At 38.9% G+C, this 18,504-nt stretch overlaps 1 protein-coding gene across 1 annotated transcript in view; it reads right to left on the bottom strand.

Annotated features, from left to right (window-relative positions):
* LOC146002017 (uncharacterized) overlaps nucleotides 1–18,184 on the bottom strand; it is a 72,710-nt gene extending 54,526 nt beyond the window's left edge. Inside the window, exon 1 of the mRNA XM_083139725.1 lies at nucleotides 18,005–18,184. Coding sequence (XP_082995851.1) covers nucleotides 18,005–18,136 — 132 coding nt within the window. The 5' untranslated portion in view covers nucleotides 18,137–18,184. The remainder of the gene's footprint in view (nucleotides 1–18,004) is intronic.
* Between the last annotated feature and the right edge of the window lie 320 nt (nucleotides 18,185–18,504).

Below are 18,504 nucleotides of genomic sequence, written 5' to 3'. Positions count from 1 at the left end.
GCTAGCCGCGGTCACACTTTTTGAAGTGCTTTGCGAGGTTAAAAGTTACGGTTATTCAGGCGGGTGAATTTCTATTTGTTTGCTTCAAAAACTTTAGTGTTGGCATTGTTTACTATTTACTACGGAAAGAACTACGTGGTGTCAAAGTGGATTTGTGAATATTCCAATGTGTGAAAATCTTGAAAATTGTTTCAATCATCCGCGATCATCTGTTGCATTAAATAAGTTTGACAACAAACCAACTTAAATTAAAAAAAAATAACAACTGCGCCAGGACATTCATCTTTCCCTTACAGATGTTGTGGAAACAGTATCAAGTAGAGTGCTCATTTTTTTCATTATATCGTACCATGTACAGTGTCTCTAAAAAGTTTTAGGACAACGACATTTTAAACTAGGCAACCCAATTTACACAAGGCGTTGGTGGGTTGCGTGTAGAGCTAGGCTCAATTTCAGGGTTGCCACAAGCACAATAGATATTTATAAAATACGCGAAAGAAATAAAAACAAGTATTATTGTATAAAGTATTAAAAATATCACTATAATATCTCGTGTGACAAAATTCCTTCGCAAATAAAAAAAAAATAGGTTTTCTAGTATTTCATCACTGATGATATATACAGAAAGGAAAAGAGGTGAGAGAAAACGAGAGGTGACAAAGGACAGGAGAAAGAGAAATCGAAAGGAGAAGACGAAAAGTAGAGAAGAGAAGAAAGAGAGGATAGACGAGGAGAGGAGATGTAGTGAGGAGAATGGAAAAATATTCTAGGAAAGATGAGCAAAGAAGAAAAAGAGAAGAAAAACGAGATGAGAGAAGAGGAGACGAGAAGAGGGGAGTGGAGAGTAGAGTAAAGGAGAGAAAAAGAGAAGAACGAAAGGAGGAGGAGAAAAGTGCAGTCGAGTCGGAAATGTAAGACAGAAGAGGAGATACGAGGAGTGGAGATGAGTGGGATGGAGATAAGATGCGAGAAAAGTAGGGAAGGCGATATGAGATAAAAGCAGAGCAGAAGGAGAGGAGAGAAGAAGGAGAAGGAGAAGAGAAGAACAGAAGGGACTGAAGAGAAGAGGTAGTTGCAGAAAATATCGTCTCAGCGTCAAGAATTGATGCATTGGTGAAATTGTCGACATGAAACATTCAATAACATTTTGAAATGTATTGGAGAATGTATTAGATCGGTGCGAAATACCTTTTGGCTTAGTTCAGTACAAGATAAAATCTTCCATGTAAGATCTTTGATTTTACCTGCGATTATACCACTAAAAGCATGAATGTAATTTTAATATTTATAAGAATTATCCAATTTTTGTCCACCCACTTCTCGGTTCGTTGAAATGGAGACTTCGTAATTTAATATTTCCCCTCCCCCATCGTTAATTGGAAACTGAATTATTCCGTTTCACACGGCGTGGACAATGAACACAATGGGATAGGTCTAAAACTTACGAAAATATTCTGCCAACGGAAGGGTTTGAACCTACGACCATCAGATTGACTGTCCTGAACGGTAAACACTACCCTACAAGCTTTCGCTCCTGGAAGTAAGTAGAAGGAGCTGACCAATGTGAAATGTAGATGCAACTCTCCTCCTACATGTAATGTGCAAACAATACTTGTTTGTAACAAAGAAAACGAAGATAGTACGACTCGGCGAAAACATTTAATGGAGAATTGCACATGATGAGAACTTTTCATTCGATATTTGCGGATGTATCCTTGCATTGAACTCGAGTGGGAAAAGGGGTAAAATTAGTACGTCCTGTATTGCACAAATATAAATAGTTATTTCATTAATATTTTTCAATGTCTTTGAAGCAGTACACAGTTATCGTTAGAGTATCATAATTCACGATCTTATACATGAAAATATCCCTTTGAACGTGTCAAATCATTTATTTGTTTATTTTTTTATAAATTCCATATGCAGAACAATGTAGCCACTATACACTGCTATTACAAATAATGTAACCATGCTCTTTTTTAATAGAAGGGGATTTAAAAAAAAAAGAACACCTAGTATGGAGGATCGAACCTGAGACCGCAATCAATGCTTTCAAGAACTCTAACCAATACACTACGCCCTTTGTTACCCTTGGAGCAACAGTTTTTAATTATTCTGTCGCGTCAATATTGTAAACGTTATCCTGCAAAAAGAAGTCCAATACTCTGATATAGCTCTGTACTTCTAGAATTACTCTATACACATGCATTTGAAATTTTACTCTGAATTCATTTCTTCGTTGTTAGTATATCTAAGCTTGTGAATATATTTTATTTGTAATTTTATAACTGTTACATGAACATCTACGAAATAGTTCCTTATAACCTCCGGTTGACCAAGTTGCCAATATAAACAAATGGAATACAGATTGTCTTTGAGCTTACATAGTTAAATAGGAGCGGATACACGTATTACTATCCCAATACTTATTCAATAAAGTTTCTTGTTTGTCAGAAATTACCACTTAAACTATTGCATGTTGAGCTAGTGCCCACCTAGCCGCCTCTGATGAAATCTATCATTCTTCAGATTCTCTTTAAAATTCGACTCTGGTCACTTGTAACTTGCTGGGTGCAGACACTGTGCATCGACGGACAGTGTGTTGCGATAAGAAGCGGCCTTGAATAGCGTGAGTCACTTTGAACGTGAGCAAGCTACGCTACCAAGCTTGTTTGCCTTTGAAAACAGTCATTTTTTTCACCGTTTCCGAAGGAGATTGTAGAAGTATATATTCTCTCAAAAGAGGAATAAAGGAAATTATTAGACCAATGTTCTCCAGTCGTTTAAAACCAAATATTGTCTATTAAACGAAAAGTTCACGATTGTCAATAAACCTATCTAAGCATAAGTTGGAATAATTTAATAGAAAGATTCTCCAAAATTTCTCTCCCACTGTCTACGTCTGGCCAGTACCCAGGAGGGCATGGGGGCCATGCCCCCCTCGAACCCTGAAATATTTAAATGTTGATTTTAGAAATGTGTAATACTTTCAATTTTGTTTTTACATAAATGAATCTGTTTCTTGCGCAAAAGTCTTCAGGCTGCAATATTGGATGGTTTTAGTTTTATAATGCAAGGCTAGCAGACGTCAGATTCACCGATTTAGTCAGCAGTGCGTTACTTTCAATCCCTGTCCCGACTTTTTCGAACTGCAATCGTGATGCGAGAATGTCTCTTTATCATTGTTTCTTTTATCTAAACTCACAATTAGACATGTTCTTTATTGTAATAATAATTCCTAGTACGCAAAATTAAATTTATAAATATATTATTTTCTAAACATGAATTATCATGACTTTTCAATGGCGTTCGCACTATTTGAACTATTTTGTAATATCTGTCTCTCTCTCTCTCTCTCTCTTTATATATATATATATATATATATATATATATATATATATTATATATATATATATATATATTATATATATATATATATATATATATATATATATATATATATATATATGGGTCTGGCCCCTCCCTCAAAGAAATCCTGCGTACGGGCCTGGTCTACGTCAATGACAGAAATGCAAGCAATATTTTTATTTATTTTGAACCCAATTAAAGGAATGTGGAAGAATTTAAAAGAAATAAGAAAGAGCAGAACGACTGTTGCTCTACGTTAAAAATTGTTGTTCTTCCAGGAAGAAAAATAAGAAGGATTTACTCCAGCACTTTAACACAATGTCCCACGAGACTCTCTTGACTAATACAGTCAAATGTGAAGTGATTTTATGAATAAAATTTTCCGCCTGTTTACGCCTAACGTTGCGCAGATTTGGTAGTTCGCAAACGGTGTAATTATTTCGTGTTACCTTACGCAACAGCAAATACATTTCATAAGACTGTTCTGAACACGAGACTTGCGTCAGTAAACAAGCATCACAGGAAAAGAATATCGTCCTGCAATGTTCAAGCCTCTAGATATTTTCTATTAATAATGTATAAACACAATAATAAGTTAGAAGAAATAACTCGCATTTTACAACTACCAATATTCTCGTTTTTCTTCATCACTTCGAATATTATTTCTCGAAGATATGTGCTATACTACAAGAAAGCAATTCAAAATCAAAGTAAAATTCAACTACATGTATACCCAACGACATTTACAATATTGGAGGGACAGAATACTTAAAAATTGTTGTTTTAATCGAAGGTAAGGGCGTGGTGTAGTGGTTAGAGTTGTCGATTGGGTTGCTAGTGGTCCCACGTTCGATCCTCGTTGGGAGGTATTTTCTTTTTAATTCTCCTTTTATTATAAACAAGAGCATGGTAACATTATTTGTAATAGCAGTGTATAGTGGCTACATTGTTCTGCATATGGAATTTATAAAAAAATAAACAAATAAATGATTTGACACGTTCAAAGGGATATTTTCATGAATAAGATCGTGAATTATGATACTCTAACGATAACTGTGTACTGCTTCAAAGACATTGAAAAATATTAATGAAATAACTATTTATATTTGTGCAATACAGGACGTACTAATTTTACCCCTTTTCCCACTCGAGTTCAATGCAAGGATACATCCGCAAATATCGAATGAAAAGTTCTCATCATGTGCAATTCTCCATTAAATGTTTTCGCCGAGTCGTACTATCTTCGTTTTCTTTGTTACAAACAAGTATTGTTTGCACATTACATGTAGGAGGAGAGTTGCATCTACATTTCACATTGGTCAGCTCCTTCTACTTACTTCCAGGAGCGAAAGCTTGTAGGGTAGTGTTTACCGTTCAGGACAGTCAATCTGATGGTCGTAGGTTCAAACCCTTCCGTTGGCAGAATATTTTCGTAAGTTTTAGACCTATCCCATTGTGTTCATTGTCCACGCCGTGTGAAACGGAATAATTCAGTTTCCAATTAACGATGGGGGAGGGGAAATATTAAATTACGAAGTCTCCATTTCAACGAACCGTGAAGTGGGTGGACAAAAATTGGATAATTCTTATAAATATTAAAATTACATTCATGCTTTTAGTGGTATAATCGCAGGTAAAATCAAAGATCTTACATGGAAGATTTTATCTTGTACTGAACTAAGCCAAAAGGTATTTCGCACCGATCTAATACATTCTCCAATACATTTCAAAATGTTATTGAATGTTTCATGTCGACAATTTCACCAATGCATCAATTCTTGACGCTGAGACGATATTTTCTGCAACTACCTCTTCTCTCCAGTCCCTTCTGTTCTTCTCTTCTCCTTCTCCTTCTTCTGTCCTCTCCTTCTGCTCTGCTTTTATCTCATATCGCCTTCCCTACTTTTCTCGCATCTTATCTCCATCCATCCCAGTTCTTTTTTCCTCATCTCTCCTAGAATATTTTTCCATTCTCCTCACTACATCTCCTCTCCTCGTCTATCCTCTCTTTCTTCTCTCCTCCACTTTTCGTCTTCTCCTTTCGATTTCTCTTTCTCCTGTCCTTTGTCAACTCTTTTCGTTTCTGTATATATCATCAGCGATGAAATACTGGAAAACCTAATTTTTTTTATTTGCGAAGGAATTTTGTCACACGAGATATTATAGTGATAGTTTTAATACTTTATACAATAATACTTGCTTTTATTTCTTTCGGGTATTATATCAATATCTATTGTGCATGTGGCAACCCTGAAATTGAGCCTAGCTCTATACGCAACCCACCAACGCCTTGTGTAAATTGGGTTGCCTAGTTTAAAATGTCGTTGTCCTAAAACTTTTGAGAGACACTGTACAAGCAATGAATTCTTGTTTCTTGTAATGTCTCAGGATCTGCTTTCCCAACGGAAAATGTCACCGTATGCCACTGGTTACCAGTTAGTAAACTAAGGTATTGTCTTGCAGTTCTATATACCTACGTTCTAACCTAGGTCATTAAATCTTGATCATTTACACGTAATTTAGAAACAGTATATTTACATTTTAAGATAAGGACCACCGAACTAGTAACACAGGACAGTTTACAAAATTAACTTTCCAAGTTTAAATATAATGTCCATCTAACCTAGCTCCAAGGTTCTTGTGAACACTTACATGTAAAATATGAGCAGTACGCCTTGAAAACTAAAGTAGGAAACAGCCTGCAATGTTTTGGATCGGTGAGGTTGGTCAGTTGCAGAATGGTGTCCGTCTGTAATCTACAAGGCTGCGTACTTTTCAGCAGGGAAATCTTTGATGACTGGGCCGTAAATGGACACGAATGATTTTGCAATTTTTTTTCTTACATAGTTAAGAAATGGTATCTGCTTTCAATTCGATTTTCTTTGAGAGGGATAAAAACATCCCTGACAGGGTTAAAAATATATTTTTAATTTATTTGGAGCGAATTTACAATACCGGACCCTTCCCCGATTTTTGTAATATTTCACATTGAGGCCTCCTAATCACGAATTTGAAGTTAAAATTTGGGGGTCACGTGTAGAAATTGCAAAATAAGCTAAATTGAGTGGAAGAGAAACCCTGGATTTCTCCACGAAAACAATGTTTATTGCAACATTTTACGTTTTAGAACGAAATTAATATATTCCTGATATTACTACGACCCCAAATTTTAACTTTGCTTCCCTAACCTAACCTTACCGTGAATGGTTTGGGGCTATCCGTGAATGGTTTGTGGGGCTACCCGTGCATGGTTCTACGACCCCAAATTTTAACTATGTTTGCCTAACCTAACCTTGCCGAGAATGGTTCGTGGGGCTATCCGTGAATAATTTGTGGGCCAATTGCGATCACGGACCGATAAAAAATGTTAGTATCGTAGCACTGTAACGGCAAAATTTCCTCACTGAAGACGTCATCTTCGTAACCTGCAATTGAACGCTCGATGCACTATCTGTTGCCAAACTTACCTCTAATCAAAGCAGTCTGCATTCCACATGCTCTTCCCCCTCGTGCTTGTCACTGTCACTGTTGTGCTCTCCAAGTATGAAAGCAACAATGTGGCAACGCTGTAGACAGCGTAACTGATTGCGAACGTCAATTGTTCATATCGACAAACATGGTTCTCATGCTTGTATACGGAGAATGATTGCGAAAATTGTGAAGCTTATTTTACAATTTCTACACGTTAATGAACACTTTCTACACGTCACCCCCAGATGTTAACCTCAGATAATTTATCGGGATACGTATTTCGTGAGTATAAGAACTAGGATAGAAATTACGGAAGGGTCCGGTGTTGTAAATCCTTACCATTTAGCTATTTATTTACTTCTTTTACATGGCAAAGTTAAGGCTGTAGAGCCTTTTCTACCACTTGACCATGTTTACAAAAAATTTGAATGTGCAATATTGAAAAATAAAGATATATATATATACAAGGTGGTTATAACTAAAGTGACGGTGTTCATAGTGGTACAGCACGGGCTGTAATGAGAGTAGCAGTCTGAAACTTCGTAGATGTGCTAATGAAGCAATGCGCTCGCGAATTATGCAAAAAAAAAAGAAAGTTCCAATTCTCGCCACCAGGGTAAAAAATGGCGCTGTAAGCAGTCAAAACGTGGTATAGTTACAGGAAAAAGGCAGGAAAGATCAAACACATGAGAACAATGGCTCTGGCATGTTTATTAGGAACTATGGTTACAAGAACTGTTCAATATGGCCTCCCAATTCAGCAACATGCTGCATTCGTAACACGGCATGGTCGACGGTTGCTCGCAGCATGTCTGGTGAAATCTGAGCGACATGTCGTTGTATGCTAGCCTTCAGATCAGGCAGAGACCGGACATGTCCCTGATAGACACGATCTTTTAAATATCCCCACAGCCAGAAGTCACATGGATTAAGGTCGGGGGATCTGGAAGGCCAATCATCTGGAAACTGCCTAGAGATGATACGGTCATTAGTGAAGGTTCTCGCAGCAAATCTTTCACGTGGCGAGCGACATGTGGTGTTGCCCCATCTTGCATGAAAATGGTGGTGTGTTCACAGTTCCGTTCTTGCAAAGCTGGAATCACGTGTTGCACAAGGAGGTCCCTATAACGTGCAGATGTCACTGTACACCTAACAGGCCCTCGAGGTGTCATCTCCTCAAAGAAAAACGGACCAAGAATGAAGGAGCTAGTGAACCCACACCATGCAGTCACGTAAACTGAGTGCAATGGTTGTTCCTGCACAACATGTGGACGAGTGGAACCCCATATGCGACAGTTCTGAGTATTCACTGTACCGACCAGAGTAAAATGCGCCTCGTCAGTCCACAGAATATTCCCCGGCCACATGTCATCCACTTCCATGCGTGCCAAAAACCGATGGGCAAACTCACGGCGTTGTGGAATATCTTGGGGTTTCAATTGGTGCACAATTTGAATCTTTTAGGGATACCAGTGTAAAATGCACCGCAATACCTTGCGAACTGTTGACCAGGGGAGTGACAATTCACGTGCCACAGCTCTAGCACTGGTTGCAGAAGTTGAGGCATGTGCTGCACGGTCAGCTACAGCTACAGCAACTTCGTCCACAACTTCCACGGGGATGGGCCGCCTTCCTCTCCCTGGTGCAACACCCAATTCACCTGTTTCCTCGAATTTCTTCATCATCTTCTTCAGCCCATTAATTGACATGGGCCCTCTTCTCAGCCCTTTCTGTTGGCGATATTTCCGCAGTGCAGCGTTACTATTGCTCCCATTCTGGTAAAACAACTTCACTAGCAGTGCACGGTCTTTCTTCGCAATAGCCATTGCTTTTTACACGGGAAAAATCAAACTTTTAATGTTCGGCGAACATTCACATCACTAAAGGGAAAAAAAAAGCAACAAGCGTCACCAACAACAACCAGGGAGCTCACACAATGGTTAGGCAATTTCACCGACTTTGACGTCAGAGTTACGGAAAATTCCACGTTTTGACTGCTTACAGCGAGAATTGGAACTATTTTTTTTTTGCATAATTCGCGAGCGCATTGCTTCATTATCATATCTACGAAGTTTCAGACTGCTATTCTCATTACAGCCCGTGCTGTACCACTCTGAACACCGTCACTTTAATTATAACCACCTGGTATATATATATATATATATATATATATATATATATATATATATATATATATATATAAATTACAGTGAAATAAAAAAAATACGAAGAAAAAATACATATAAGAATGGTAATCTAACCTATAACCTTAAGCACAGTCCAACATTACTTAAACACAGTCCAACATTGCAGTTACTTAAACACAGTCTAAAACGGAATACTTTGACGATAATTCATATTAACTATTACGTTAAATCATTTTTGTGCCTTAAGTCCTCCTATCATTCTCTGCACCCTCCACTTTATTGGGGAAGTCAACCATTTAATTTTCATTATATAATATGTGTAACTTTAACAATTTTTTGAACGTCACAATTGAGGGAGAGACATGAATTTCATGTGGCAACTTGTTCCAAAGGCCTGCTGAGGTAACAGCAAAAGAATTTGCATAAAAGTTGGATTTGTGGAGTGGAATGGAGAGCAAAGACCTTTCGCGCGATCTGGTGTTGCGGCTGTGAAAGTCTGAAAGATGCTGAAATCGGTTATAGAGATATTGCGGCCCTTTTTATTTGGAGGATTTTGTACAGTAAAATTAACTTAAGAAAATTACGTTTATCGCTTAATTTAAGCCACTCGATCTTCGTAAAGTACGATGTTAAATGCTCTGAATATTTTAGATCGAAAACGAAACGAATGCAGGCATTTTGGATTCGCTGCAGTCGTTTAGCTTGCTCGTGATTGACATCCAAGAAAGCAATGTCGCAATAGTCAACAATGGGAAAGACAAGAGACTGGACCAGTTAATTTTTATGCGTTCAGGGAGGAAGTTTTTGAGCCGATAATGTGAATGCAATGCACCGAAAGCTCTTCTAGATACCGAGTTAACGTGCTCTGCCCAGGTAATATGATGGTTGAGTATCACACCCAGATTCTTAACAGTAGTAGAGAAGGGCATATGGGTATCATTTACGTTGAGTTTAGGGAGGCTAGATTTATCTATTTTGCTCAAAATTAATGGGGAACCTACAAGAATACACTGGGTTTCAATCGGGTTTAGATGTAAGCCATTGTGTGCAGACCAAGTACTTATTTGTTTAAGGTCATTGTTCACAATTTCTATTGCATGCAGAGGTCGTTTATATACAGAGCAAATAAGAGGGGGCCTAGTACAGTGCCTTGAGGGACACAAGGAATGTTTCTCCACGAAGATTTTCCATATAGGTCAACGACACATTGTTGACGTTCTTGTAGATAGGTAGGAGCAGAACCAATTAACCACGGAGTCGGAAAAATTGAATAACGATGATAATTTAGCGAGTAATTAATGACTGGGATAAAAAAATAATGTGGGTGGGAAATCTCAGACATCGCCCCCCCCCCCCCGTTAATTCGTTCACTGCTGTATTCAGATATTTTCATTCTTGCACATAACATGAGAGTGAAGACCGTGTATAGAGAAATGAAAATTTAAGTTGAAAAATATTAACGATTCTATTTCTTCAAACTGAATGGAGAGAAATGTTTGTGAGGTTGAAACACTGGAGTATACATACGTATAATGGTTCAGGGCTGAAACGCCTGAACACAGGCATTTTTTACGAACAGATTCCGCGAAATTCATTTCATAACGTCTTGCAAAATACCGTGCCGTCTGAGTTTTCGTCCAGGAGAACCATTCCGTACTCCAGTGTATCAAACCTTAAAAACATTTCACTGCATTCAATTTGATGGAGCAAAAACGTACACATTCTTCAAATTAAGTATTCATTTTGATTCTTTACTAAAATGATGTTTTTTTTAAAGTTTTTGATCCTCATGTTAAGTGCAAGAATGAAAATGTCTGGTTTGTCGTCTGGTAGAAAAGTATGTCGTAAAGTTGGCTACTCTCAGCTGACCTTCAGGATCTGTGTTTCCATATTAAGGATTTCTGGACTTAGAATTATTTCAGGGCGGTCAGATAAGTTGTAATTAAATAATAATCGGAATTAATTAATAATGCTTATAATTAACTAATTAGTTGAATTACTACAAATAATACTACTAATACCACTACTACTATTAAGTATCAGAGATCTACATAAATATAGTATTTATGAAAGCAATAGAACGAAATTACTTTCTAGTCATTCGATTTTTACAAATTTCTAGGAGCACGTTTGTTTCTTTGATACGAAATAATTGTCTAGTTAACAAGGTGAGACATTTTAAGTGTGAAGAAAATCCATAAAAACAAGATAATATATTAAAAGAAATTTAAATAATCAAAGTATGGAACTCATCCAAGGAGCTGCGGTGGTATGGTCGGTAGGGCGTCTTACAACCACGCGGGCGATCAGGGTTAGATTCCCGGAATTTGTTGGAATCTTTCAGCTCTTGTCCCCGATAATTCACATCTGGAATGTCTCGCTGTTCTTACCAACAAAACATTTTGCAATAGTTAATGTTATTGTCGTTTCAAATCAAAAATTTAAACGTGCCAGTGTAAACAATGGGAAGGTGGACTGGTGGCTGTGTATTCTTGTCCGCCTAACTATACTACCCACTTACAACGTTCGAAGAACTTGCTTTAGTTAATGCTCATTGTTCACACACACACACACACAAATACATGTGCATTGAACATTTGATGCAGTTGAGATACAAAACAACTTTTTATCTCTTATAAATCAAAGGTGCCCTCATATTTTATTATAAGGAATTCGTGTTTATTTTGAAGGCATTCACTCTGAATGACGCGTGTGTTAGGAATGCTGTGCTTTTCTCCATGCTGCATGGAAATAGAAATTAAAATTATTATTTTTATTATTATTAGTAGCTAGTAGTAGTAGTAATATTGTCGCAGATCTTTGACTATGATAAATTGGAAACCCTGCATGCTCCAAGGAGCTTTGATAAGGCACCTGAATTGCCTCGAGTTGAACCAGGAAATGGCGATCTTTAATTCTCAAGTCCAATCTGCAATACGAATGCCATAAGAAGTTGGTGTGTGGATTTGGTCACCATGAAATTGATGGTTGATGATAGGTGAATGTTTTTGTTTTTTTTGTTATCTTCTGTTGCTTTTCTACCTCTGGATGTTGAATGGCGAATATATTAATTTGGTGAACTGACAAGCATGAAATGGCCAACCCCGTGGCTAATTGGTTAGCGCACGCGCTTCGAAGTTGGGAGGTAGAACCTTTACCAGAAAATATGGATGTGTCATTGTCTTCATTCGACTTCCATCTATCACGTCTTTAATCTTTATCATCGCGATTAACCGAGAGTGGTAGAACAGTGACTTGAAATGACAGAAAAAGAACCTGTGGTGTCGGTTTCCGAGTTTGAAGCATTGTTGTTTCTTCAGTCAATAGCGACAATAGACTGTGACAGGGATATGAAATGCTTCTTATTTTATAAGCAATAGCAACACGAAAAGGGCGACAGATATTCATCGTATTTCCGATTTTCCCTGAAACTAATTTCCCGTCTGTGGTGATAATTAATTCTATTGAATGTGCCAAATTTGTTTGAAATCAATTTGTGCTAATCTATGCAGATGTAACTGATTAAAGAGAGCCTCCACGATGGCGCAGTCAAAACGTTGCCTCATTGCAATCAACGAGTTCACGGTTCGATGCCCGGTGGAGGCACATAATGGTTCGGATTCCACTTTAAACTGTAGTTCTCGTCCCGATTTGCCTATGTATGCACACAATTTGTGGTAGTTAGTTACTGATCGTAAGTTGCATTGCTGCAGGATCTCCGGATAATAGACCTGTTGAAAGGAGCTTCTAATTTTCAAATAGATTTTAATTTTTTGTATTTAGTGTCGTCTTTATGCCACTTTTGAGAAATCACGACGATGAAGATGAGTGATGATATGATAGATGGACAAACAAAAAACAATGCCCAGACCGGTATTCGAACCCGGAATCTCTGTCGTCGTACTGCGCTGTGCTAACCATACCTCCAGAGGTCGAAAATTTTCACATACAGTACACACACACACATTTTCCTTACATATTTGGTTTACCTACTGCGCCTCCTACCTTATTAGCTTATTTACAGCTGCCGTTGGGTAGTGATTGAGTATTGTATGTATATTTTAGTTTCCTGTTGAGGCACAAAATCCATCACCTAGATTTAACATTTAAAAAATGTAGGTCCTGTTTAGTTTAATCATTATGAATTCGCGTAAATCAGGAAACATTTTGCGTTGTTTCGAGATTAACAATTAGGATACAATTTGGATATAATGAGAAAATGAAACTTGCATGTCACAATTGCCATATCCAACTGATCTCCGTACGTATAATAAAAATAGTGTTTTGCAAGTCACACTTCAATTGTATGCTATGATTGTTTCTCTGTTATGGACGAGATGTGCCTCTCCTTAACGCCCGTCAAAGAGAAAGAGGATTGTCCCCGAAGAACTAATTTTCGATCTAATACTACCCATAAATAAAGCTCCAGAATCAGCTATTACGACGAATATAAGATAAAATACTCCTTAGCAATTACATATAATTATAAGATAACTCGTGTCCGAGAGTTCGAACAATGTGACTAAACTTTCCCGCTCTTACTTCAGAGTTCGAGTCTTGGTCTCGGCATGGAGTTCTATCTCTGTAGTGTTTCTTTATTAATTTAATCTAATTATCATCCATCCTCATAGTTGCGATAAATTATAATCGTGTCATGGTAAAATCAAAGCAAAATAAGAACAAAAATAATGTAAGATTACAGCAAAGTCAGATCTACGTTCGAAAGAAACAAAATTTGAACACAAAATCATTCTTAAACAGGCATTTGGGGAGAACTGTGTAGACAGGCAACATGCTCCCGAAAGTTGCCAATCGACATGTAGCATGACCTTCGGTACTGAAGTTGAGCGTTGAGAAAACTTTGCTTGAGGCTCCTCATGCGTCTTATCACGAATGCCTCGGTTTGCGCAGCATTGCCAACTTATTTTCGGCTGTGCAATTTTTTTCTACCATTACATTTGCGGCCGGGTGTACATTAATGGCCCAGTCATCAAAGATTTCCCTGTCGTAAAGTATGCAGCCTTGTGGATTAAATAAAGCACACCATTCTGAAACTGAATCGGTGCTCGAAGTGCGGGGGATGGTATCCGCCCATCTAGGAAAATTTTCGTGAAGTATCCCCACAGGTGTCTCATTGCCACCAGCTCACTCCAAGGCGCAAACAAACCCCCCCCCCCCCCAACCTTGGACGGAGAGCAATTCTAGGGGGGCAAGGGGGGCAAACATTGACGGCCAAGGGCACCCGAAGGGGGCAATTGCCATCCTCGATTTCAAATTTTATGCAAATAAAAGAGCATTTCGTAAAATGTTCTTGCTCGCTTCGCTCGCAATAATCTGAATTTCAGAGCCGTAGCTGGACACGTGGGAGTCTGCCATGTGTGCCGAACGATCTAAATGAAAACAGTTGTAAAAGAGAATGCCTTGGCAACTCGTGAAATTATTTGCGCCCAATTATATAAATATTGTTTTCAGATTGAAAATAATTGAATCTAAAATGTTCTTGCTCCCTTCGCTCGCATCATATGGTTTTCGTGGTTGCGCCTCTGCCCCCTAACATTTTCCATTTCAAGAGCTGAACTAAACAACTCATCGAGCCGCATGCTGTTTTCTTTCCACTTAAGTATTCAGGGCATACTGCTGATATTTATCATATATTAAATTGTCATAAGAAACTTGCAGGTAGGTCAGATGGAACTTAGCAATAGAAATTCGGTCAAGTTTTCGGTATTACTAGTTCGTTCGATACCTCTTTTTGTGTGTGTGTTTGGGTTATCCTGGAATGTAAACATAATACTGAGTATGTAGATTTTCAGCGAAAAATGTAGGCTCGACCAGGACTCGAACCCGGGTCTCTGGCAATCCGTGCCTTTGCTCTACCACTGAGCTACCGAGTCGGCCTGGCTTCCCCTGCATTTTCGCTGGCGCTGTTTTACCTGTGTGAAATCGTCTCTGCAAGTGCTACTGCAACGGGATCTGTTGCCTTTGAAACACTATAGACGTCGACGTTGCCTGGTTCCTCCCAGCGTAGAGATGTCAATCCATTAAATTAGGCACACACAGGAGATGTACTATGTAGATTTTCAGCCGGCTCGGTAGCTCAGTGGTAGAGCAATGGCACGGATTGCCAGATACCCGGGTTCGAGTCCTGGTCGAGCCTGCATTTTTCGCTAAAAATCTACATAGTACATCTCCTGCGTGTGCCTAATTTAATGGATAATACTGAGTGTTTCTAAATTACGTTTAAATGTCTCAAGATTTAATGGCCTAAATTAGAAGAACCAATGTTCTTCTACTTAGAACCGCCACACTGTTAAATTTGCATACCCCCCCCAAGAAAACCTCCCGAAATAACATCACAAATACGCCACTGATTGCCCCCCCCCCCAAAGCAAAAATCTTAATTGGCACAGTGGTGAATTCCTCCAGAAGTATGCAATATCCGCGTTTACAATTCCAGCCCTTGCGCAAACAATATACTACGTACGCCCGTGTCGGCACTTAAAGCGAGGAGATACAATTACGTACCAATTGTGCATTTATTTCAATATCGCCCGAATGGGCACTGCTACTAAAACAAACCCTGGGTGTATCCAAGAGTATGAATTTCTCTCCATGTTGCAAGTGGAAACATTTTCTTATCTTGATTATTAAGCTGGACATGATGTTTGAAAAATATGATGAATAATAATTTTTGGAATCTCATGTATTCCTTATGGGGAATCAACTTCAACATCAAGTTACGGCTAATCAAATGGAAGTTTCGACTTTTCCGCTGGTGAAATTCATCTTCAAACTGCCCTCTTCCCGTTGACATCTCTTTCTATTCCATCGGAAGTTTTATATTCACAAGAGAATGAATCAAATCATACTTCCATATGATCAATGCTTTTTTCCTTGCCTCCTGGCAGTGTTGCCAAACCTGATGAGAATAAAATAAATTCACCTTAAATGGAGTTAAAACTGACTCTCATGGAGCTAGATTTACGATGGCTGGATAAAGTGCCTTCTAGGGTAATGTTAGTTGCCAAAGGGGTGGGGCACTGCTGTTATCGTTAACTGTAAATTGATGACAATTTATTCTTAGTTTTCAACATCTAGATCCGGCGGCATAGCCCATCTCAATAATTCAGCGATGGTGGTATGAAATCGAAAGTAAAGAATTCCCTGACGACAATATTATGTCAATTTCACGTCAAACACGGCGCTATAAACAAGTAGCTGGGGAGATAAGAGGGGGGGGGGCGACGCAGCCAATATAACAATATCAAGTCACGTGCAAAATGTATAATTATGACGAAAGGTGGTCTGTGTGGGTCGGAACCAGAGATGGCATCATAGTGGGGCACGAGGGGTGGGCGTCCCAGTTCACAGCCGAACGAGTGCACGAAAGATTGATTGATTGATTTAGTTTATTTTACTTCGCGTTTTGTGCCTCTTGGCTAATTTGTGAAGATGGGGATGAGTGATGAGCACATTCGCAAACAACCAGGCCCGAGCGGGATTCGAACCCGGGACCCTTGGCGTCGCAGCGCGATGTGCTAACCACTCGGCAGCAGGGTCCGGCTAGAGTGCACGAAAGAGGCAGATCTGGCTTCAAGAGAGCTAAGTTGGCACACTGCCATGGACGGAAGGGCTTGGGAAGACTCCCGTGGAAATTGTATCGCATGCTCTTAACGCGTTTTTGTAGCACTTAGAACTAATTAACACGTTAGCTGCCAAGCGAGTTGTATTTAATTCACGCTAGTTTTACGCCCGGGACCTCGTGAAGCGTATTTAACTCACACATCTGTTTACCTTGGGAGCCTCGTGGTGCACAGACAACTGCGCTACCAGGCTATAAACATACGAAAAGTGGCCGCTTGGACAAAAGTTTGCAGTTAGTTCGTGAAAATCTTATTTAGTGATGCTGTTATTGTTACAATCCATACAAACAATTTAAAAACCGTGTATGAAATGAATAGATGTACATTAACTCATTTTATAGTTATTTTTGCCTTCAAATTACACTTAAATGTAACAAGTAAACAAGAAAACATTTTCAATCATGAACTGTTTTCAAGTTTTTTCCGATTGTGCGTTTGGCCTTGGATAATTGCTGGCCAGTCCCAGTCAGAGTAATTATATGACTCGCGCACATTAAATAATTAAAAATAATTTTACATCTAATCATCAAGAAACATATTGTTTTCAACGTTTTTATTATATTCTTGTAATCAAACATCGTGGAACCAGAGATGTTTTTCTTCTATTGTGGCAGTCAACGTGAAAACGCTCTCGGCCGAAACGTTTCAAGTTAGAATACTTCCGAACATTCATTTTTGTGGTTGCGATTTAAATTGCTGACAGAAAATAAATACAAAAGCAGCCAATACTAAACATGGACTGTTGAACAAAACAACTGCACATATTTATTCATACCCAACGTGTGACTAATGTATTCTGCGACCACACAACTAGGCTAACGAATGAAATGCATGAGTCTTAATAAAAAGTAATTTGCTCGAGAACGAAGTGAGATAGTCGAATTACATTGGTTTTGATTTGATCTATTTTACTTCGCTTTCTGCCATTTTTGACTAACCGCGAAGATATGGATATGATTGAATTGATGTAGAGACACTCACAAAGAACACCCATGCCGGGATTCGAACCCGGGGAGCCCTGGCGTTGTAGTTAGCTATGCTAACCACTCCACCACGGAGACTGGCGCCAATTACATAGGAAATAAACTCGCCATAGTTTCTTGGAACTTTCGTCACCTTTTAAGATATTTTATTTTTTAAAGAGAACATTATTGTTAAATAACGGTAATAAGATTTCTCTACGTTAAATTTCTAAGTGAGAGTATTGAGAGAGGCAAATGCTCTCCTCCCCTCCGGTGGGCACGCGTATGTAACTAATTCAAACGTTCCTAAGTTAGAATACTTCCGAGCATTCATTCTCGTGGTTGTGATTTAACTGCTGTGACAGACAGGAAATAAAAGCAGCCAATGCACAAAGTACTGTTGAACGCTTACCTGTATTTTTTCGGCCCTCCTGGCACATCCAATCACAGTCATTCCATCCTGAACCAATTTCACAGTGATCGCAGCTCCTATGCCGGAACTGGCGCCTGTTATCAAGGCAACTCGTCCCTTCCAGCGATCCATTTTGCCACTGGCAGCAGCTGGAAGTTTGCCATGAAACAAACTACTGAATGGATGAGTCAGCCACGCAACAGCCCTGACATCTAGCGGCAGATGAACAACGATAGAGGAAAACTTCAGATGAGTTTGCGGCAGTGTTTTGTACGTTTGTTATTTTACGTCGCATCTCTGCCACTTTTAGGTAATCTTAAAGATGAAGGACGAACTGGATGAAAGGACAACTAACTTCTAACAAACGAAGCTCATTGCCGCGCTGCTGTAAAGTTGAGCCAGCATATGTACAGGGGTTCCCATCTCCCCAAGGCCAATGGCCAGGGACGTAGCTAGGTTGATCAGTTCGGGGGGTCCAAAACTTAAGATTTTTTCTATCA

This window comes from Lepisma saccharinum, chromosome 18 (genome assembly GCF_977018435.1).
Source record: "Lepisma saccharinum chromosome 18, izLepSacc3.1, whole genome shotgun sequence".
NCBI lineage: Eukaryota > Metazoa > Arthropoda > Insecta > Zygentoma > Lepismatidae > Lepisma > Lepisma saccharinum.
Note: the sequence above shows the minus strand (reverse complement) of the source record. Positions and strands in the feature narration are given on the sequence as shown.